This window comes from Peromyscus maniculatus, chromosome 11 (assembly GCF_049852395.1).
Source record: "Peromyscus maniculatus bairdii isolate BWxNUB_F1_BW_parent chromosome 11, HU_Pman_BW_mat_3.1, whole genome shotgun sequence".
NCBI classification, from domain to species: Eukaryota; Metazoa; Chordata; class Mammalia; order Rodentia; family Cricetidae; genus Peromyscus; species Peromyscus maniculatus.
The window spans coordinates 50,262,865-50,288,115 of record NC_134862.1 but is presented as its reverse complement, the minus strand read 5'-3'; the positions used below and the strand labels follow the sequence as shown (position 1 = coordinate 50,288,115).

General features: G+C 34.9%; 1 protein-coding gene across 2 annotated transcripts in view; it reads right to left on the bottom strand.

The window, feature by feature from the left end:
* Kcnt2 (potassium sodium-activated channel subfamily T member 2) overlaps positions 1-25,251 on the bottom strand; it is a 354,847-nt gene that overhangs the window by 118,962 nt on the left and 210,634 nt on the right. For both annotated transcript variants that reach the window (XM_006994959.4, XM_042258262.2), the window contains exon 14: positions 4,293-4,401. In XM_006994959.4, the coding sequence (XP_006995021.1) occupies positions 4,293-4,401 (109 nt within the window). The remainder of the gene's footprint in view (positions 1-4,292; positions 4,402-25,251) is intronic.

Genomic DNA, 25,251 nt, shown 5'->3' with positions numbered 1-25,251 from the left:
CTAATTTCTCTCTTGAGGTCATTGGCCTACTTACTGAGGAGAGAAAAACTGCAAGCTCTGCTCAGGGTAGCACAGAGTCTCTGAGCAGAGGGGCCTAGCAAGCATCCTCTGCCTCCGTTTTGCCTTAGTGTTTGTTTTCTGCAAATAGATATTTTCTGAAAGCTTTCGCTGAGTGAACTTTCCCAGCCAAACAGAATATTATAAGTATTTAAATTTTTTCCAGATTAACCTGAATAACAGGATGAAACAAGTAATCTTCAGTCTTTCCTTCTTCCACGACTGTGACATTTTGAAGTCTACGGGCCAGTGGTGGCATGTAAGCTTTCTATGTAGATTTGTCTGCTGTCGACTCATTAGGGAAAAGTGTTTGCAGAAAAATCAAAGAAACTAAGGTGGGTCTTTCGTGTATCCTGTGAAGGGCTGTGAGATATTTCTGGACTTTTTATTGGTGATATTTATAGTAGCTGCTTGTTTAAGGTATGTTTGTCAGGTGCCTCCTATAAAATTACAAGTTTTAAATTGTCAGCTAATGAACATCTGGGAGAGGTATGTCAAGTACACAGCAGTTCTGGTTCTTCTCGAAGTTTCTCCCACTACCATTAGCACACTTTGGTAGAAGGACAGTATTTACGAGATATTTTCTTAAGGCTAGCTTCATATTTTTTCATTTCTTCTAGACTTAGTATTTGAATTCTTCAGAAAGAAAGTGGTAAGTTTTCTTCACCTTTTAAGTTTTTATTATATCAGTGTGGACTCCTGGTAGTTGTTTCATTTCACAGGTTAAAATACATTTTGTTACGTTATTTTGTAGCTCCATTAGAAAACCTTTTGGTTTGGACCCTGTGACATGTTCCTGACCCCCATACAAAGCACTCCCTTGTTCTCTGCCATCAGATTTTCTAGGTTCGTGTTCTATTTTTCCCACACCAGTCCTTAATCAACAACATCCCATTCCTTTTAAATCAGAACACTATTTAAGAAGCAAGCTCTGGTCATCGTTCCTAGGATGGCATTGTATCTAGGCTCTCTTGAAACTGTGGAAAATCCCATGTAATATATTCTAACATGTACTGCTGCACACCTATATATCTGTATCTATCCTTTTCATTGATCATAAAAATCTTGTGATTATGTTGTTTCCAATTTTCATAGGAAGTGTCACATATTAGAAGAAGCTGAGAAGAAAAAAGCCATAGATATATGACATGTAACAGGATAGTTTGATAGGACATAAGACCAGAAAAATAATGTTAGTAGACATTTCAAAGAGGTCAATTAACCCAGATGATTAATACTAATGGTAAATCCTCATTTGAGAAGTGCACTAAAACTACAAAAAAAATGGGATGTTGTTGATTAAGGACAAAAACATAAATATTACCTAAAGTACTAACAAGAGTATGTGGAACTATTTATGCTATCTTTTGCAGGTTTTTTTTTTGGAGGGGGGGTTGCAAATCTCAATTGCTTCAAGTAAAAAGAAAAGAAAAGCAATTAGAAACAATTGTTTAACCTAGTATTTCTCAATCTTCCTTAATTATGGAATTTTATTTCTCCAGGAAAGATATTTGCTCCACAAAGGATTTTTAGATTGAGTCCTTAGGTGTTTTTATATTTACTTTAACAAATGTATGATCTTACAAAGACAAATTGAGTAATATGTACTATTCTGATATCAGTGCTGAGATTATTTATGAATATAAAAACTAACAATATTCAGTAAAGTATAAGCCATAGGGGGCAGTAAGAAAGCTTAGTGGGAACAGGTGACAGGTGCCAAGTCTGACAAGCTGAGTCTGATACCCAGAATCTACATGATGTGAGAAGAGTAGATAAATGACTGCCATAAGTTTCTCTCTGACTTCTACATGTACACTTCCATGCATGCATACACACAAACACACACACACACACACACACACACACACAAACACACACACACACACACACACTCACTCACACACACGTGCTCACAAATTAAATTAGTAAATGTTTATAAATAAAAGTTAAGATTTTTTTCATATTCTATATATCTTGAGTATTTCTCTCCTATAGTAATTTTCTGTTGCCCATTAGGCAAAAGGCCTTCATCAAGGATATATGTAATTGTACTTTTATTAGATACTGAAAAAGCACATAAACTCATTCTCAACATAATTATAAGTGAGTAAATGCAAGCTAGAGACACAGTGAAGCATCTTCCCACACTTATGATAGTTGGGAACAAAGTAGAAGAGTGTATATGTCCTGAAGAAACTGTGATGAAATTGGAACACTGATACATTGCTACTAAATCTCAAAATATTGTAATCTATTTATAAATACTCTAACAGCATCCAACAAATGATAAAGAGTGACCACATGATCTAGAAATTCTACTCCACTTTAATAAACCCAAAATGAATGAAAGTATGTATAATGGTAAAACCAGCATCTTTCAGAGGCTAGCAACAATCTGCGCTGATCATGTGTTCAATGAAAAAATGAAATGTCGTCTTTCCTGTGATATAATAGCATCAAAATTAAGAATACCAGTTATTGTATGTCATAGTATGGATGGACTTTGAAAATGTCACTCGACTTGATGTAAGCCAAGCCAGCAACACATGGCACATGGAATGGTCTAGAATTGGCAAACAGCAGGAACAGAAGTAGCTTAGTGGCTGGTGGCTGGTCAAGGCTGAAACGATGCAGAGAGATTGTTTCTGGGTAGTTTTTCCCTAATTAAAAATGTTGGTGGCAGATAACATGACTATATTGAAATGATAAACTTTAAACACTACTGGGTGAACTTCCTGGCCTATGAATTAAATCTCAATGATGATTCTGTAAAGAAATTTATGGCTGAAAAGAGAATTTACACAATAGTAAAATAATTTTACAGGTCACCTTATTGAATGGAAATCCTTAATTATGTGATAAAAATGGTATTTTTAGTAAAGAAAGCTCAATAGAATATATAGAATTAAGGGAGGTGCATTTTTTTTACCTAGGTAGGGCAGTGCCTATCCCCTAAAAAACAAAACAAAACAAACAAACAAACAAAAAATCATATACTAGCGTTTGCACAATATACTCTGGGTTTCAGCTGCTAAATGGTGTCAATGGATTTCCCTTTGTATGAACAGCAGTGAAGTTGGACTAACCTTTCAGCATTATAGTTGTGATATTCAATGACAAACTAGTAAGAAAAAAATACTGAATACACTTGATGATGTCTCTATTCAATTATTTGGTGTCTAAATGATTTTCTGTACTTTAATTGGATCAAACTACTGAGTACTTCTTCAAAATAAACCACCCCATCCATGATCTCTCTACCTCCTCCCAATGCTGAGATTAAACACTTGTGAACATGCAGAATACAAATATTTTTATTAAAATTTGTGAAAATTGTTCCTGGGAGAATTTTTTCATCTCAGCAGAGCAGAAATGCAATTAAAGACAAGAGAGTAAAGTCTACTTAAAAATACCATCAAGCATTTACTGTTTTAATATTAGTGACTCCTTCTACCTACCATACATTCTAGGAAAAAAAATTATGCATCCTGAATCTATTTGGTTTAGTATTTCAGTTAAATAGTAACAATTTAACTTATGAACAAACAAACAAACCACCTTGACCAAAAGCACACAATAGAATTTAGATAATCAACATTTTGGCTGCAATACCAAGTCAGTAATATGAAGTAATATACATCACAGTACAGCATTTGTGTCCCGAACTTTAAAGCAATATGTTACTCCTCAAATTTTCTTTTATTGTCCAAATCAAAACAATTTTTGTATATTTGAAACTGTAACGATGTGCAAAAGAATTCTAAAATGTGCTAATGATACTGCCCTCTCCCATCTACTGTGAAATGCACATAATAGGGTTTATTCCATTATATATAACTATAATAAAGTAGAAAAGCACAATTTTGAGGTCAATTACGTACATAAAGTTTTAGCATAACATTTATTTAAGATCTTATTACTCATAAAATTCCTTTGGGAAAATGGTATTTACTATAAAAGTATTAATTGTGGAAACTAACTCTAAACTCAAGAAATAATGTTGAAACTTATACTGTTTTTCATTAAATTAATATACCATGATTAATGAATAAAATTAATAACCAATAAGATCAACTTTATGTCTTAGCCCCCTTTAAATGTTCATATTTTTCTAATGAAAATTATATAAACAAAAGCAAACGTAGGCACATATCTAGTTGTATATCTTGGCTTACTATAGATCAATATCACATAACTACTCATTAAATTATCTTAAGAAAAAATATACTTACTGCCCTCTAGAGGTATGAACCAGTAGTGTAATAAGTGTAGATGTTGCTGGGCATATACAGTTTAAAGCTAACATGGCGTATTTAAACTCTTCTTCACAAACAACATGATCTGTTTGAAATAAAATAGGTAAATTAGAATAATTTACCTTTTGATGGTAATATGTTTAAATATGAAAAAAAAAATGAGTTAAATTGCAAAAGTCTCAGTATAAACATACTTATTTTAGGACTGTTTTTTCAGGTGCAATATTATCCCCAGAAATACATTTTGGAAGACAGAGTGCAGGAGAATGAGTTCGTGCCTGGGCTGGGGGACTATAAAGGTAGAATTCTAATCCTGACAAAATGGGGAACCTTGGTAAAATACTGAAAATGCCTGTGCAAGTCAGAGAGCAACCGCTGGTTTGAGATGCAGTTCAGGTGGTTAGATTCCATCATTTAGGATCACAAATACTATTTTCTAAAAATTAACCACATGATATTACACCTCAAAATTATGAAAATACATGGTAGGCTATTTGACTATCACAAGTAATATTTTATACTATCAGAGCCACAGTAATAATCTTCAAAATTAATAGTAAGGTGAATTGAAATAAAAGTGCACTGTCAATAATCTAAGGTTCCTAAACTCAAAAGTGGATACTGTCCAGCTAGGAAAGATAGAAAGTGGCATCTCAATGACAGAAAAGGAAAAGAGTGCTACAGGATGACAGTAGAGGAATGCTAGCCACATCTGAAGGGGACAAAGCTACTTAGCCCAAACTACATTGCTACCCTATGGGAATGATGAAGTTATTTGATTTTCTACATAAATCATACTTTTAAAAAGGAAACAAACTATTGTTAAACTAAAAGTAACCACCCCCATGCCAAGTGTTTCACATTAGTATTAGAAATTGAGAACCTAGTAAATATCTACGAAATGTATACATCCCTCGGGAGAGAATAGGAATTTTAGCTAATGGAAAGACAGAAAGATTACACTTGTTAGTGAGATTAAAAACTGTAAAAGAAAAATAAACACCAGGCAATACAGGCAAAGGCAAGAATGAGTGACTTCAGAAATGAGGTAGCAACTGTTCCCCTACAACTGTTAGCAAGATGATTCCTGGTTAATGTGTTTGAGCATATAGAAGAACCCATTGCTCTTTATTTTTAATTTTGTTTAAATGTTGTTTTTATTTCTCTTTGTTACATTTCATGTGAGAAATATTACACTAGCTATACCTCAGGATTTATTCTGAAACGTACAAAGTATCTCCTAATAACCTCTGCATCTCTCTTCACCCCCTCTAGCACCTTACTTCCTCCCTCTCTTCCCTTTTCAGATTCTCATTATGTTGAAATGACAGTTGAGGAAGACTTCAAAAAAACATAGCAATGTTATTTAATGTTTTGCAAAAAAAAGGGAGCAGATTCTAACTCCAATTTGAATGTTAAGATTTGTACTGAATAATTGCAAAAGAACAGTGTATTTAAACCACCCTCTCAATATTTCTCAAAATAATTTTTGAATGTGCATGCCTAATCTGTGAGAGAAAGGCAACAAAGCTGTTAAAGGCAGAATGCGGTTGCTTTAGACTCCTATCTTAGCAATGCATAGGGGACCATGATTTCAAACTAACACTCGCAACATATGATCTGTGAAAAAATATATACACTTCATAACATAACATAAGACAGGACTTTTAAAAATCCAAACTGTAACAGAATAATTGGAAGCTTGATTACCATATGTACCACCACATGCGGTTATTAATTTTCACTAAGAGGCATAACCATATTTCTTCAAATAGAACAACTTGAAAATTGCAGTACATGGGTGATGCTTTGTAAATATTTCATCATGTTTTCCTTCAATAGTTAAAAGTGAGGTATTGTGGCCTTTCTTTGTTCAACAGTTATCAGAATTTTGGAGGGAATGATTGTGGGGTAACTGTATGATGATAGTCCTCCCCCTCTCCATAAAAGCTATACTGTTCTTTATTCTACTAATGTATTAAAATCCTCACATGGCTCCTCTCTCAGATAAAGGCTTTGCAGCACCAATCAGCCTTTCAGACTTAAAGCACATTTGCCACCATTACCACCACAGAAACATAAAGTATGTTCTGCATTTTCAGTGTCATATGCTGAATTATCTACCAAAAACACATTAAAAATGCACTTATTATCTTTAGCATAGCATGTGACTCACTGATATTACTTTAAGACAGTCATCACTATTTTCTACTAGTGTCAACATCTATTACTGACGTGACTATTGGTGCAAGCCTCCTTTATATTGCATTTTCTTGTTTATTTTATTTCAACACTTCCATGAGAACAATTCATGCTTCATTGTTATGCATTTCTCCCTGCAGTTTTTCAGTAAAAGAATCTTAAAAGTACCTATTGCACAAAGTAGGCACAAAAGGCTACTGAGAATGCTTGGTGAATAAAGAGCTCTTTGTTCAACCAAGAAAGCCTAAAATAGAGGACTAATATCCAGGTATATAATGAACACATAAATAAATAAATAAATAAATAAATAAATAAATAAATAAATAAACTATATCAAGAAAACAACTTAATTTTAAAATGGCTAGGAAAACTTAAATATACCTTAAACATGCTTAGATATTATAAAAATGCCAGTCAATATTGCTTTGATTTCATTTTACACCCATCAGAATGGCTAAGATCAATAAAACAAGTGATGGGTCATGCTGGCAAGGATATGGAGTCAAGGCAACACTCATCAATTGCTGGTGGGACTGCAAAGTTTTACAGCCACTATGGAAATTAGTGAGGCGATTACTCAGGAAGATGGAAATCGATCTACCTGAAGATCCAACTGTATCATTCTTGGGTATATAGCAAAAGGACATTTCACACTACCACAGAGACATTTGTTCAACAGTGTTCATTGCTGCTCTGTTAATAATGACCAGCAATTAGAAATAATCTATATTCCCCTGATCAGACAAACGGATAGAGAAAATGTGGTACATTACACAATGGAGTATTATTTATCCTTTTAAAAAAATACTGAAATCATGAAATTCTCAGGTAAGTGGATGGATCTAGGAAAAAAGAAAAAAAACCCACCCTTAGTGGGTAATACAGAAAGACAAATATGGTATTTAGTCATTCATATGTGGGGAAAAAACAAAACAAGCAACCAAACCCTTTTTAAATGCAAAGAAATTTTCTTTTCTAAGAACTTTCACTATTTGGGGGCTAGGGACATGAATCAGTGGGTAAAAGAACTGCTTATGCAACCATGTTAGCCTAAGCCAAGTCCAAGCACATTAAAAAAAAAAAAAAGGAGCCAGGTTGTCCATGTGTATCTGTGATGCCTGTGTTGGGACAAGGATCCTGAGTGCTAAGCAACTAGCCATTCTAGCCCAAAGAGTGACCTTCAGGTTCAGTAAGGGTCCCTGTCTCAAGGAATAAACACAGAGTGGTAGAGCAGGATCTTTGATGATCTCCTCCGGCCTCCACACCCTGCACACATGCATCACAAAGACAGAAACATTAAAATCTACACACACACACACACACACACACACACACACACACACACACACACCTTGCTAGATTTGAGAATTGCTACAATAAATCCAACTCAGAGTATCTCTCCTGGGAAAGGCAGAGTCTTCCCAATGTGATATGATGATATGTAAGTCACCTGTGTGCTGAAACATGTTAACTTACTTAGATCCTGCTACCCAATCCTGCTGGTCAACCGCATGTAACTATCCATAAGTTAAAATTCAGTAAAAGTAAAAGCTCAGTTCTTCTGTCACACTGGAACGATTTAAAAGAGTTGGGTAACCATCCAATGACTGAGGGAACCGGATGCAGGGATCCACGGTCAGGCCCCAGGTGGAGCTTCAGGAGTCCAATTGGCGAGAAAGAGGAGGGTTTGTATGAGCGAGAATTGTTGAGACCAAGGTTGGAAAAAGCACAGGGACAAATATACAAACGAAAGGAAACACATGAACTATGAGCCAATGGCTGAGGAGCTTCCAACTGGATCAGGCCCTCCAGATAAATAAGACAGTTGATTAGCTTGATCTGCTTGGGAGGCATCCAGACAGTGGGACCGGGTCCTGTCCTCAGTGCATGAATTGGCAGTTTGGAACCTGGGGCTTATACAGGGACACTTGGCTCAGCCTGGGAAGAGGGGACTGGACCTGCCTGGACTGAATCTACCAGTTTGAACTCAATCCTCAGAGGAGTCTTTGCCCTGGAGGAGATGGAAATGGGGGGTGGGCTGGGGGGAAGGCGGGAGTGCGGTGGGGTGGGGTGGGGTGGGGTGGGAGGGGGGAGAACAAGGGAATCCGTGGCTGATATGTAAAATTTAATAAATAAATTTTAAAAATGAAAAAAAAAAGAGTTGGGTAACAATTGTGATTGCTGACTAACCTGCTGGGCAGGATGATATGCTTCCTTTGTCACCACTAGTCTCATTGCTTAGGCTTCTTCATGTGTCAAATGGGTTCTCATAAGCTCTAAAACAGGTAGGATATATTTCAAATTCCTCAGCATATCACTCACCAGCAGTCAGAACTTAGACAGGCTTCCTAACATAATGCACCATTCCTGTGTACCTTCTCTGTCATATGGCAGCTAAAAATGTTCCTCTGTAACACCAGGAGAAAAGGCAGAACATATGGGGATGAATACAGGCAGGGGAAGATTAGGAAAGTGATGTTGTTCTTACTATGGCTCTATTTTCTTAGTCAAATAGATGGAAATGATTAGGAAGAAGGAGGCAAAATAGAGGTTGCAGATAATCTGTTGTTTTCTTGTGTTTTTTCCTATTGCTTCACTAAAATGCAGGAAACTTGGGCCAGGAATAGAGCTCATTTGGTAAAGTGATTGTCTTACAAACATGAAGACCTACTTTCCATTCCCAGAACACACAGGGAGAAAGCCTGATGTAGTGAGCCACACAGTTAAGCCTAGCACATGAAAGCAGAGAGAAGAGGACCAGTGTGACTGCCGGCCAGTGAACCTACACTATTTGGCAAACCTCAAGCCATTGAGAGCTACCTTCTCAAACACCAGAGAGTACAGCTTCCTGAGAAGGACATCCAAGGTTGACTTCTGGCCTCCATGCACAAGTACATACACATGCACTCATAAAGGTGATCTGACAGGAGAATTGGAGAAGATGAGGTGGGCACTTTAATATGGTGAGAAGGTGGTAAATACAGGAGGAGGGATGTGGGTAAAATAACAATAAGGGTGCCTTCAAAAGCCACAAAATATTGTAAAAAATATTAACTATTTCGCTAAAAAAAAGGCTGATCACATATGCAATTCCACATATGAAATTTACCCACCTGAGCTGACAGTGCCCCTTTAAGAGCCAAAGACAACCTAACAAAAACATCAATATGAGACATGAAAAGCCCTCTTTTGAGTTGTTGACGAGGTTGTTTAAGAGACTCCCCAAACATGCAGGCTATTGTTGTTGTTTTTGATCATGCCCACCTTAGTAGAAAGTAAGTCCTTATTGCTGATGACACCATGGACTTCAGAAACAGCCTAGGGATTCCTGAGCTAGAACTAACCTGAAAGAAAGTTTGAAGGCAAATTAACAGTTCTACCCAGCTATTAGGCCTATGAGCCACATCATGAATTGCATGGCTAGGTAACCCTAAGGGTGAAGTAGTGCTAAACATACATTGGTGTTAACTAACTGCTCCATAATTGGACTTACCAACCCACTCAACAAGAAGGAAACCAAGTACAGAAAACCTAGGTACAAACGCAGAACTAACGAAGTCATGGATACTGGAAGAGAATCTGCTACCACTGATTTACTAAACCAGCATCATCTCTAACAATATACAGCCATAAGCAGCTGTCCTTATAGCCACAGAAATACATGGTCTTGACTCCTCATCAAGGAAACTTCTCTTTGCAACAGAGACAACCAGTACAGAAAACCACCACAACCAATCAAAATCAACACTGTGGAGCCTGATCCAAATGAATACATCCACAAAACAACTTCCACACCTAAGGTTCAGTGAACATTGAAGAAGAGGTGACAAAAATATTGTAAGGACCGGAGGATCGGGGAGTCTGCTGTGAGATTGTGTCTCCTAATAATATCAGAAGCTACACTCATAAAATTTCACCAACATGACTGTCCAAATGTAAACTGAACAAAGTCAAAACCAGTGGACATGCCAAAGAGGATGGAGAAAACCCTATGAGGCCTCAGTCCTACACAAAGAACTGTAGGCAACTGAAAAAATATGGAATCGGGAGATGGGGTCTTTTCCAGGGAATAGCACACCAATTGGCTATCTAGTACCAAAAAGTCAGTTCTGAAAACATACCTATAAGTAACATTATATGAACTAAACATTATATTTAGCAATGTATATGTGTATATACATATTCATACATGTATGCAACAACAGTTAGTGAAGAAGGGGGCCTTGGGTTTAAAGGAGGTCAGGGAAGGATGTACAGGAGGACTTTAGGGAGGAAAGGGAAGAGAGAAATTTTGTAATTATATTACAATCTCAACCCCCCCCCAGACAATCTCTAAAAGATTAAAAATAAAAAAATGTAATTCAACATTTTTTTCTAAAACTATCATATAAAATACATAGACCTTAGAGGCTTATAATGCATCAATACATCCAGGCAGAATCCTTTTCTCCCCCAGTGTCTGTTTTATATGCAGTAAGCACAGGTCTACAAAAGAGGTCAGAAGAAAAAATATTCTGATGAGAATCAACTGCACCTTGCTGATTTCAGTTAAGAACATATTTGTTCTAAGATAAGAAGCCATAATGTTCCAGCAGAGATAGAATTTCTAAAGTAGGACTTTACTTGAAATCAGAAATAAAATCAAATGTCCACAGATCTGAACACAGAAAAATGAAAAAATGTGCTTCAGAAAATGCTTCCCTTTGAGAACCTTTTGGGGGCTGTCCTTTAAGGTATCTTGAACATAATATTGACATTGAATAAGGACCAAATTCTAGTACTGTGATGCCTTCCCAAGGACATGTTTCAGATGGTACCATAAAAGACACATTACAGTCAAAAGGAAATGATGGACAGGGTACCAGCAAGTAGATAACTGAAGTTTAAGAAGGTTTTTTAGACCTCTGCTTAGAGTGTGGACACACAGTAAGTACCCAAACAACTGCAGTGCACTTTCAACCTCATCATCACAGAGTGACTAGTGAGGATGCTACAGGATAGACCTTGCACATCACCAAGGAAACTAAGTACTTCTCAGGAACACAAGGTTTGTTTAATAAAAAAAAATAATGTACCACAGTACTTCTGGAAATCTCTCAGTTTCCATGTGATATAACATGCTGTGACACAATTACTACTATGAGTTTCCAATTTATCCCCTTTCCAAAAACTGTCATTTTATTGAAGTTACAGTGTTTTATTGTTCATACATATGGGTCAATCATAATGTCAATAATGTACAGGTCAATCGGCAAATGTAATATTTAAGAGCCAGGTCATTGGGGGCTATGTTTAATTAATCAGGTATTCTAGAACAATGCTGGTGTAGCACCCACTGGGCATGTGAAGCATTTGTTATGTATGGGGAATGGATAAGAATCTAAGAGTTTTGATACTTGGATGATCAAACATTTGTACTACAGCCAGAACTGTAGGTTAGAATAACTCTTTTCTTGGTATCAACTATCTCTGGCATTTGTTACAATAATAGAAAGCTCCTCAATATAGCGGGAAGGGGATCAGACTGCAAAGAATGTTTATCTCAAATACTGTGCAATTGTTTTGAAAGAAAATAATTTAAGATGGTAGTAATGCATGATTTGTTTCTTTTTATTATTTTATTTTTAATTTCAAATGTTTAAGAATTACAATGAAACATGTCTTAATTGTAGGATTATTTAAATTCTATAATTACTACTCCATAAGCATGTGCCATCTTTCCATAAACTGGTGTTTTATTCAATTTCCTTAGTGTTTTAAAGTTTATAGTACACAAGCCTTTACATTATTTGTTTAGAGTTAGTCCAAGATATTTTGAGGCTCTTGTGAAAGGTATTGTGTCCCTGATTTCTTCCTCAGTCCATTTGTGTGTAACAAGTGCCCTCTGTATACAGAAAGGCTACTTATTTTATGTATTAAATTTGTATCCTGTACTTTATTGACTATGTGTATAAGCTTTAGAAAAATCCTGGTGGAATTTTTGGGGTATAAAAGTAACTAATCTACAAATAAGGGTCCTTTGACATATTCTGTCCTATTTGTTTCTTTCCTTTGCTTCCTGTTGGTATCTAGTTCAGTTGGTGTATTGTTCCAGTTGAGACGTCAAGTACTAAATTGAATAAGTATATAGGGGAAATCCTTTGTCTTCCTGATATTAATAGAAACCCTGTGAGTTTATTTCCATTTAAGATGATACTGAATATAGACTTGCTGCAAATTGCTCCTATTATGTTGAAGTATGTTCCTTGTATCTTTGTTGTCTCAGGGACTTTTACCATGAAAAGATGTTGAATTTTGTCACAGGTCTTTCCATCATCTAATGAGATGATCATGTAGTTCTCTTTTAGTCTACTTATACAGTACATTACATTTAAAGATTTGCATATGTTGGCACCATCCCTGCATCTCTGGGATAAAAGCAATGTGATCGTGGTGGATAATCTTTTGTTGTGTTGGATTCCATTTTCAGGTATTTTATTGAGAATTTTTGCATCTATGTTCATGAGGGATATTTGGTGTGTACATTTTTTGGTTGTATCAGTGGTTTTGTTAAGTGAGTAATAGTGGCTTCATAAGAAGAAATAGGACATATTCCTTCTGTTTCCATTTTGTGGAATAATTTTATGGGTAAAACCTATGTCAGTGGAACTATTAACTAGAATTAATATTGTATAAAGGGTTATGCTACCAAAAGCACACTATTGATAATATAATGCAACCCCAAAATATTCTAACACATTTCTTTATAGAAATTGAAAACAATACTTAATTTCATATGGAAACATAAAAAGATAGTTATAACAATCCTGAAAAAATAAAAGAACTGCTGGAGGTATTATCATTCTAGATTTCAAGTTATTACAGAGCTATAATAGTAAAACCAGCAATATATATATATACTTGAAAACAGACAAATTTACCAGTGGAATTAAAGACACACACACACACACACACACACACACACACACACACACACACACATTATACAAAGAAGGCAAACATACACACTGTGGAAAAGACAGCATCTCCAACAAATAATGATAGTCAATCTGGCTGACTGTAGAAGAATGAAAATAGAACCACGTCTATCACCCTGTATAAAACTCAACTCCAAATGTATCTGAGACCTCAACATGAAACTGGATACCCTGAATCTGTCAGAAGTGAAGGCACAAGAAAGGACTGACTGAACAAGTACTCTACAATGAATACATGGGACCTCTTGGTCCCATTGGCAGTTTACAGAATAGAAAAAAAAAAACTTTACCAGTTATTAATCAGTTAGAGGGTTAAATCTAGAAAAGATAAATAATGAAAAACACTGGACAACCTGAAAACAAATTACCCAATTTAAAAAATGTGGAACAGAACTAAAAGTCTCAAAACAAAACAAATGGCTGAAAATCACTTAAATATATGTTCGACATCTGTAGTCATCAGGGCAGTTTAAATTAAAGCTACTTTGAGATTTCATCTTACCCCAATCAGAATGGTTAAGATCAACAAAAAATGCCAGCATATGCTTATGAGTAGACTGAGAAAGGCGAACCCTTATTCATTGCTGGCTGGTGTACAAACAGCACAGTCAGTGTGAAAATCTGTATGGGGGCCCCTCAAAAATAAAAGAAATCGATCTGCCACAAATCTAACTATACCATTCTTAGGCACCAATATATCTCTACTATGGAGATAGGTGCTTGATCATCCCCGTTCATTACTGCTCTGTTCTTAAGATCTAGAAATTGCAAATAGTCTAGACCTCTATCAACTGATGAGTGAATGATCGTATATGGTATATTTACAAAAGAGCACATTATCCAACTGTTAAGAAAAAGTAAATTATCAAATTTTTAGGTAAATGGATAGGGTTAAAAACATACATTCTGAATGAGGTAATTCAGACCTTAAAAAACAAATATTCCATGATTTCTCTTATATGTGGATGTTAGCTTTTTAAGTTTAGGAATGTGTGTTTCAAACCAAGTCACTGGTTTAAACAGAACAGGGAATCTTCCAAGGTAGGGTAAATACAATAGCGTGTGATAAAGAGACAAAGAGGACGTTAGAACAGGAAGACTAATGGAGGAGTGTCGTGGAAGGCCAGAGTAAAGGAAAGAATATGAGGAGGAACAAGAAACACGAAAGTACCATTGAAAGGCCATATGGAGAGCTACTAGTGCCCACTACTGTAACTTCTTAAGACTGTTATACTGTAGCTTCCTAAGATATATATATAAAAGTAATTTAAATGTAGTCACCATACAATGAGGAAACAATGCCCCAACTAGACATCTTACACCATCAAGTAAAACTTCCAGTGCCAGGGAATGGGGTACATCTTTTTGAGTCATTGAGCAAACATGTCCCATGGACTCTCCTCTCTGTATCATCACTGGCTATTTCCAATTACGACATTTAGGTTTCAGTAAGCTGGATCATGTCTTTAAATGCCTACATCATTTTATTTTCTATGCTCTTGTATGACTTAAAGCTACAAGATTTCCCCATGTGGTTGCTAGGTAACAGTTCTTTGGAAAGCAGTAAACAGAAACACTAACTAAACCAACCCAGCCCTGGCTTTTGATTACAGAAATCAAACATCTTTCAGGAAAAACATATTAGGAAAAAAAAACATAAACAGAGTCAAAACAAAAACAATGCTATTCATTTTATTTCACCAAGTAAAAGCGTATTACAAACAGTAACTGAATAGACTTCATTATAAAATTTCTTACATATTGTTTGCTTATTAGATTCTGCTGCTAAGTGTGAGTGGATTGAGTGCTATGAAACCCACATATTTTTCTGATGAGAACAGAAACCATCCAGCAATTCTGTGATTTTTATTTCAATCCCATTGGATTAATCAATAAAAATAACTGTGTGTGATCACACATCATAGATTGTGCCAGTTCCACTACGATACTCCATTTAAATGATAAGTGGCTAAAAACTAATTTAAGTAAACCTTTAAGTCATTTAATCTCATAAGTTTTAAATATAAATATGTTGATTGAATACATGAAAGTCATCTCAGGTTTAGATTTCCAAAATCTTTAAAACAATTTTACAATTAATTCATTAATACTTTACTTAAAAAGGATATTTACATTTTTATAATTGCTTAATTATTTTAAATCTATAATTTTGTATGCATCACACCAATTAAATATTCAATGGAGTCAAATATTTTATATTCTATATCAAAAATTTTATATATTAGCTATAACATTTAATGTTGTTATTTTTCAAAATTCCTGTCCTCATAAATGTAATTTCTTGGGTTTTCAACTAAAGATTTTCCTTATTATTTCCTTACTATTATTCTACTATAGTAGAATGAAATATAGTTCTTGACACTTCATATTATAATAATCTCAAAGAGTATTTTGGCCTTTATGATATATATATATATATATATATATCACATATGTTTAAACTTCACAAAATTTCTATGATATAGTACATGTTAAAAGTATTCAGGCATTAAATCAGATACCAAGAAGGGCAATGTAATTCAATTTGTTTGATGCTGACTAAAACTTATACTACAAAGTACACAGAATTCTATGTAGCTTTACATGTGACCAATCAAACACTCAAAGAGATAGCAAAGCTTAGCAGTTTTTCCTCATCTGAAGCATATGACAGGTTAAACTCCTGATATAATGGACAAAAGCACTATCTGCAATTAAATTGGAATGATAGAAACATGGCCATTAGTTTCTCAAACACCTATTATATACTGGATGGCTATGGAGAAATATCATTATATGTGCTACTGAAATTTTTTTTATTTTTTTCATAGCAATTGTAACAAGAATAAGATTATTTAAGTCCTCAAGGAGGAGACCATAACACATGAGTAAATGTGTGGTAAATGTTGAAAAGTAAATATTTGCAGATTCTCAAAGAAGATATAATGGACATTTTTGCCTCCACTGATGAAATAAAGAAAAGCAGCATCAAGGAAATGATACTTAAACCACAATTCCAAGAACAACTAAGGATCAAGTAGTAGAAAGGAGAAGAAAGCATATAGATGTAATTTACTCAGTCATCAAATTAGCGAGTTAAGAAACATCCACTTGTTTATGAAAGCCAGTTAGAAAATTTGAAGATCAAGTAACAAGAAAAACTTCTCAAATGTTTGAGTCAATGGGATCCAACAGAGAAATGAACACAACTCCTTTAATTATAATTGAAAACAAATATATAGGAAACAGAAAACATTAGTGTAAAATAAAGGAGTACTTGGAAAACAAAATTAAGAAATTTCCTTGTATAGTTTCTCATGTTCCTAGGAATCAGAAAGTGAGTGAAACATGAAATAGTATCTACAAGAGCAAAAATTGACTTGATGATGCAAAGGAGTCCACAATATCCAGGGCCTTCTTGACATGCCTGAGGAGATGAATCTCATCCAGTCTGAGTGTCAGGAGAAATGCAGGGTCTAGTGATATAGAATTTTGCGTGTGATGTACATAGTAAAAAATGAAAATCCTCTTAAGATGTTGTCTGTACAAAGTGACAGACTGTAGATATTGGGGTAAAATATAAGGGAACGAGGGGACAGACTATCTGTACTGGTGGTGTGTTCAAGTTTATGCATTTAAGGTTTTGGTGATAAAAAATGGGCTGTTTCCCTTTGAAATTTCCAGTGCCTGCCAACATATGCCAATCAGTACTAGACTGAAGCAGACCCCAGCTAATGCCATAGGGATTCATCTATGATTCTGATATAATGCAAATTGGTCGAGATGCTTTCTGAAGAGGCAGTCTACTGATGATGCAGACAGACTCTTAGCAATATCCAGTTGCCATAAAAGCTCTGAAGGCCTGATTCCAACACCACACACAAACACACACACACACACACACACACACACACACACACACACACACACACAGGATATTTATCTCTGATTTGTTGATAAATAAAATGCTGATTGGCCAATAGCCAGGCAGGAAGTATAGGCAGGGCAATCAGGGAGAAGAATTCTGGAAAGAGGAAGCGCTGAGTCAGGAGTGGTCAGCCAGACACAGAGGATACAAGATGACAAGGCAGAACTGAGAAAAGGTACCAAGCCACGTGACTAAATATACATAAAAATTATGGGTTAATTTAAATGTAAGAGCTAGTCACTAATAAGCCTGAGCTAATGGCCAAGCAGATATAATTAATATAAGACTCTGAATGATTATTTTATAAGCAGCTGTGAGACTGTGGGCCAGGCGGGGCACAGGAAAACTTCCAGTTACAGTCAACTGAGACGTGTTTCTGGGACATACTGTATCAAAAGCTTTGATGAGGTCAAAAAAAAAAAAAAAACCAACATTTAGACTGTTTCAAATGAAACAGCAAGTTCAAGATAAAGACGGGACACCGAGTTCAGATCTCATAAGGTCTGAATGGTTTAAATGAGACTGGAATTGGGATATGGATAAAAGGTCTAAACGATGTACTTTCTATCATTTTCTGTCACATATGTTTTAACTTTAAGTCCCAGGAATTTATTGCCAATAAGACAGGAAAGCAGCTTTTTCTGAATCAAATATTCTACGAAGGTTTAAAAAATAACATAATTCTAATGGTTTCCAAAATGTAATTTAAATTTGAAAAAAAAAAAAAACAACAGATGTTGCTCTGTATGAGACTTAAAAGAAGACTGAATTTAGATTCATGACTTTGAGTCACTAAAGCAAGTTAGTCTTTAGGAAAGTACACTTAGGCTCTGATGAGATTACTCATATGCATGCATAAATAAAAGTATATATGTCATTTCACTCCCAAAAGGGTCATGACCCACAGAACCACTGATCTAAGGGATCAATACGCCACAGTGTCTTCTCTACATAATGGAAATATATAGGCTCATGTAAGATCATATTTCTATCCAAAGTGTGTGTGTGTGTGTGTGTGTGTGTGTGTGTGTGTGTGTGTGTGTGTGTGTGTATCCCTTAGATCAGTGGTTCTGTGGGTCATGACCTCTTTGAGGGTCAAATGACATTTTCACAGGGGTTGCCAAAGACCAGAGGAAAACACATATGTTTACATTACGATTTAGGACAGTATCAAAATTATAGTTACAAAGAAGCAACGAAAATAATTTTATGGTTAGAGGTCACCACAACATGAGGAACTGTATTAAAGGGTTGCAGCATTAGGAAGGTTGGAATCCACTGTCTTAGGCAGACAAAACCCATGCCCAGATTTCTACCGTCATATGTCATTACTGTAGCCTCTCAGGCAGTACCATTGCTCTGTATTAAGCAGAGAGTGGAGCTGCATTTAGGATTTAGAACTTTTTGTTAATTGGTTGTCTTTCAGAAATTCCTTGGAATGATTTTTTCCATCTTCCACAGAACTGCCTATTCTTTCTGAATTATAAATAGACAGAACCTGAACAGATAAAGGTACATGAACGGAATATGATAGATGAAAGATAGCAGAAATCCTTAAACAATCATTAACTAGTAAACTGAATAAATTATTATACAAAAATATCCTGCAGTTTATATTTCCCAAGGGGTCTTAGGCAGTTTAAATGCACTTTTAAGGGAAAAAATGATGAGAATTTGATAGGGCAGTGGAACCATGTTTTTGGCTTGCTCTTCTCTTCCCTTGTACTGACTATATGTCCTCAGTACTGCTGAAGTTAACTTCCAATAAACCTTCAACTCAATAATCACACTAACAGTAACAAGAAACAAATTTGGCTTGGCATTTTAGTCATTAGGAACAAATTTTTCTGACCATAGGTGACAATTTGAATTTTTGTTGCAAAGTTTACTTGAAGAAATTAACTTTGGAGAAATTAGTTTGAAAGACTCATTTGAATTAAGTCATAAATTTGGAGAAGATTTCTATGAACTTAGTGTACGGTGTTAAATTTTGCAATAAAGGATAAACATCAGTTGGAAGCCATCATAGTTATTACTCAGAAAACACCTTTCACAATGGAAAGTGTGAGCCTGGAGAGATGGCTTACCCCAGCATTTAAAAGGCCAAGGCTGAACAGTTGCTATGAGTTCAAGGCCATCTTTGGCTATGTAGTGTTTTCCCGGTAACACTGAGAAATGAGTCAGACCCTGCCCACACAAATAGCCCAACAGCCAAAAAAAAAAAAAAAAAAAAAAAAAAAAAAAAAAAACAAGCAATACATGAAGTCACCATTTTAATTATTTCAAAACCCCTGTAAAGCACTAAAAAAAAGAAACTTCTATATAGAAAACAAGGACATTAGACTATACCTTATATGTGAAACATATAACATGGAATACAATAGAAAACATAATATACAAATCTCTATTCCTCTAAGTTGAATATTAAAATAAAGGGTGTAAGGTAACCATTCACTCTTTCTCCCTTCCTCCCTTCCCTCCTACTTGGTTGTGGGAACCTCCAATCACACACACATAAGGAAAGCATGCCACAGCTGAAGCACATTTCCAGCTTGTCCCTTTTGTTTTAAGAATGTATATTCCACAAATGCAGCATATGGATTTAAATGCTGACTCTATCCTTTGTTATCTTAATGTCAGTGGTTTTCTTTCTTTCTTTTTTTTTTTTGTTGTTGTTTGTTTTTACGTGTACATATGGGGGAAATTATCGAAGATGCCTGCAGGCATCAGCTTCTAGAATGACCAGTAACAAATCTTATGTCTTGGAATTCATATCCTCCTTTACAGAACAAAGATAACCTGAATATGCAAAAAGATACTGCAGGAAGGATGGGTATGATAGTCAAGGCAATGTCATAAACATGGTGGCTTCTGCCTCACTATCTTCTATATCAACTTCTCTAGGGAAACTTGGCTGGCATATCCTGAGGACACTCAGTAAACCCTAATGAAACCTTAGCCAACTTGAGTTTCCAAGAGTGTGAGGGAACCACATTGGTAGGTTATCTTAAAGACAAGCCAAATTTAGAAATAACGGCAGGTTCAATTGATATCTCTTTTGCAACACATTGACCTTGTTATCACTTCCAGACTCCTGACCCATGGAATCTATGAGATAATAAATGTTCCTGGTTGCTTATAGCAGAAACTTTGGGTGTGGTTTTGAAGCAAGAGATAATGAATTCATAATCTTACAATGCTTCTGCTGGGACTGGGTAAACAAGCAAGAAGGACTTTCCTTATCAAGTTTGAATATATAAATATTGGTTACACAATGATTATATAGTTATAATTATATTACTTACATTATGTTTCATTCAACCAAGGGGCAAATATCAAAAAAGAATATGTGCCATTGTATAAGCATAAATCACTATTTAGGAGATAATCAACTGAAATTGTGCATTAAAATCTATAAAAATAATATCATTTATAATAGAAACATAATTTCTATGGAAAATTTACAGGTTGGTTAAATTAAAACACATATAGATGGATATAGATGATTTAGATATATAGATAGATGGATAGATAGATGATAGATGAGAGACAGATAGACACATAGGTAGACAGATGGATACATAGATAGATAGATAGGTAGGTAGATAGATGATAGATAGATAGATAGATAGATAGATAGATAGATAGATAGATAGATAGATAGATTATACTGATCTCAGTAATATATAAAAAGCTATTGATTTATAGATTTCCTTATTGTCCATTTCTAATTTGAAACATACTTGGAATTCTCAAGAACAAACGTGCTATTGGTAGATTTATTGGTTTTGCACTTTACTATTTATTTCACTGAACAGCATGGAGAGTTAAATGAGAACTTAGCACCACTAAGCCAAGTTTAATAAATTATCAACTAAGATTTGGTACTTAAATAAACATTTATTATCTATTAAAAATGATATTAGTGTTTGAATAAACACATTTAATATGTTTATATCAGTACAATACCTACTTCTAAGTGAAAAATGTTATCTGTTTAAATATTTGAAGTCTATGACTTTATTGTGTCATTAATATCCTTCATCATCTTAGATAAATGAGAAAATGTATGAATAAATTAAAGGGAGCCATTGTAAACAAACCATCTTCTAACAGCATTTTTATGAAAATGACATAATTATGATGAATGATTATTAATAAAATTGTGACCTTACTCCTCATTTAAGGACTTCCATATCATATTACTTCTGTAGTATTTTATGTTTAATGTGATTTTAGCAAATATTTATAGCTGAATGATATTAAATTCAATATAGATAACATTTTCTGCATTCTTCCCTCTGTGATTTTGTAATTTGTTTCTTTTTAGATTCATTTCCTCGAATTACATAATAGATGTCCTCATAGTTGAGTTTCATGTGCTGTGCACATGATTTGCTCAGGAATCTTTCAAGCAAATGAATGGCTGCTTACGTCCTGTTCCGGGCTGTTGAATGTCATTTCTGTTACTGTTTTTGGTAAGAAAGGGGATTCACTCACTCTGCACTCCCACCCAATCACTTTCCAATTTGCCTTCAGAAAGACACCATTTCAGCACTGTTTTGTCCACTACTGTTGTCCATAAAAGAATGACCAAAACCCTTAAGGTAGATTACTAGTTTCTTGTTCATCTTATTTCTGCAGTGTTTCCCACCCACACTTCCTAAGATTCTCCCTTAAAAGGCTTTGTCCATTTCCACATAATTTCCTGCATCACTTTTTCACTTCTGTTCCCTATTATCTCCATGACTGACCCACTGCTCTATTTGTAACTTATAATCCTCCATCTGCTTCCATTGCTACACTATTCATATGGTTGCCCTGTCTAAAATATTGCTTCTTGCCAAAATATATTCTGAAAGTAATCATGCAAGTGATTACTAGTTTTATATCATTTCCAGTAAAATATAAGCTTGAAAATAAGCAGAAGTAGTGCAAGTCACATAAAAATAAAGTGATTTAATGCCTACTTTGACAATAGAGAGTAGTGTTACACTGAAACTTTCATTCTGCTGATTTGTGTTTGGTTTATTAATATTGAATTATAAGAATTCTTTAAAATTGCATTAGAAGAATTATAAGAATATTTTTTCAAATACATATATTTGAAAAAAATTTACACAGATGTGTTCATTAACAGTATGTTATTTCTATCTGGAGATGCCTTATTTTGAATAATGTCTTGAGAAGAATGATTGATAGAATTTTGATGAATTGCAATTTATAATTTAATTTTCCTTTAGGACTTAGGTGAGATTTTCATTGTCCAGAGGCTGAGAAATAGTAAATATCCATTTTTCAGAATATTGTCTTTTTATATGTACACACACATACATACACACATAATTGGCAAGGACTACTTTTTGTATATTTTGTAGTGTGACATTTTATCCTTAATGTTATAATATAATTCAATTTAACATTAGAATAAAGAGTATGATAAAGCCTCAAGATGTATGTTTTTCTTGAAGAGATTCTCAAGTAACCAAAAACTAATTTTGAATGCTACTTATCTCCTTTATGTGGTAGTTAACTTGACAGTGTTTTGAAAACACATTGAAAATATAAATTGGCCTAGTTTGTGGTCTGTATTCTTTTCCAGTCTTTTTGCTTAATTCCACACTGTCTGGAAATAGGCACTATGTTGACTGATTTCTAACATGTATCTTTTCTTCCATATTTGTAATGTTTAAAGGAGTTTCTCATAGTTTTTAAATGTTAAAGCTATTACTATTTAAGTCAGGCTATTATAGTTTTAATTGAAATATCCAGCTTTGTATAAAAATATGATTTCAATGAGAATGTTAATAATGTTAAGTACTACAGTCTATGAAAATTCTATATTCCTTGGGCAATTAAGATATTTTCCCAAAATTTCCTTCAAGAATGTTTATATTGCAATTCATATTATAACTATTTAATTAAATATTAGTATCTCTTTGTATATTGCTTTGTAATTGTAATAGTTATATTTAGCTTAAATTTATAAATATTATAAGGACAAAAAATAAAATTATTTTGTTTTGGTATTTCTACATCACTCATCAATTCTACAAGATTTTTATTTTATATTTTACAATAAATGATCAGTAAGGTACAGATAGAGCTACTTTCATTGATTCCTTTCTAATATGCATATTTTACTTGTTTTACCTGACCTATTACATAGGCTAACACCATCACTACAATAATGAATAAAAGTAGAAAGTGTAACTTTTTTTTTTAATTTTTGGCTTGTTTCTTTTTTTTTTCCTTTTATTTTATTTTACAATACCATTCGGTTCTACATATCAGCCATGGATACCCTTGTTCTCCCCCTCCTGCCCCCCTCCGCTTTCCCCCTCATTCCCACCTCCTCCAGGGCAAAGCTTCTCCCGAGGACTGAGATCAACCTGGTAGACTCAGTCCAGGCAGGTCCAGTCCCCTCCTCCCAGGCTGAGCCAAGTGTCCCTGCATAAGCCCCAAGTTTCAAACAGCCAACTCATGCAATGAGCACAGGACCGGGTCCCACTGCTTAGATGCCCCCCAAACAGATCAAGCCAATCAACTGTCTCACCTATTCAGAAGGCCTGATCCAGTTGGGGGTCCCTCACCCTTTGGTTCATAGTTCACGTGTTTCCATTCATTTGGCTATTTGTCCCTGTGCTTTATCCAACCTTGGTTTCAACAATTTTCGCTCATATAAACCCTCCTCTTTCTCTCTAATTAGACTCCCGGAGCTCCACCCCGGGCCTAGCCATGGATCTCTGCATCCAGATCTCTCAGTCGTTGGATGGGGTTTCTAGCACGACTATTAGGGTGTTTGGTCATCCCATCACCAGAGTAGGTCAGTTCGGGCTGTCTCTCGACCATTGCCAGCAGTCTTTTGTGGGGGTATCTTTGTGGATTTCTGTGGGCCTCTCTAGCACTTTGTTTCTTCCTTTTCTCATGTGCTCTTCCTTTATCATGAACAGAGAGGGAAAACATGGTAAAGGAAGACCACATTTTATTTTTTTTCTAGGTACTAGAATTAACTATTCACACTATAGACATCAAGTACTAACAGACTCCAACGTCAGTGTTCTCTTTCCATCAGACATGTTTTAAGTACAATGCATCCTTCATTTAAAAAAAAAAAAAAACTTCATATTGTGCCTAATGATGGGATCATATGCAGTTTATTTCCCATCTTAAAATGGTAAGAAGGTGATTTTTACCTGATTTTTAAGTATGTTTGATTCTTGTAGTAAAGGGATAAACCCTGTTCGCTCAAAATTTATTCCTTTATGCTCACATATTTGATTTTATATTGATTTGTGGAATATTTTTTCACATTGGTTCATATGAAGAATAAGACTATAATTTTCACCTGTGTGGGTATACGTGTATATAATAAGTGTGGGTACTATATAGACATATTTGTGCATGTTCATACCCATGCATGCACATGTATAAGCCAAAGGATGTCAAGTGTCCTGAACTACCACTCCACCATATTCCATTAAAATAGCCTCTTTCCTTGAACCTGAAGCTAGGCTGGTGGCCAGCAAGTCCCTGTCTCTGTTCACCACATTGCTGGAGAAACAGGCATACAAAGGTCCTCATGTGTGGGCAACAGTACTCTTACCTGCTGAGACACCTCTCCACTCCTGTCCACAATTACCTTCACCTATGTAAACAAATCTGTCTTTGTAAAATTAAAAAGAAAATGTTCTCATTTCTTTATTTTCTGGGAGTAAATTTGTGCAAGGCTGGATGAACTCTACCTTAATCACTGATCCTACTTAAGACATTTTCATGTTATTTATTTGAATATTATTTTTAGCATGTTTATATTTCATTTCATTCT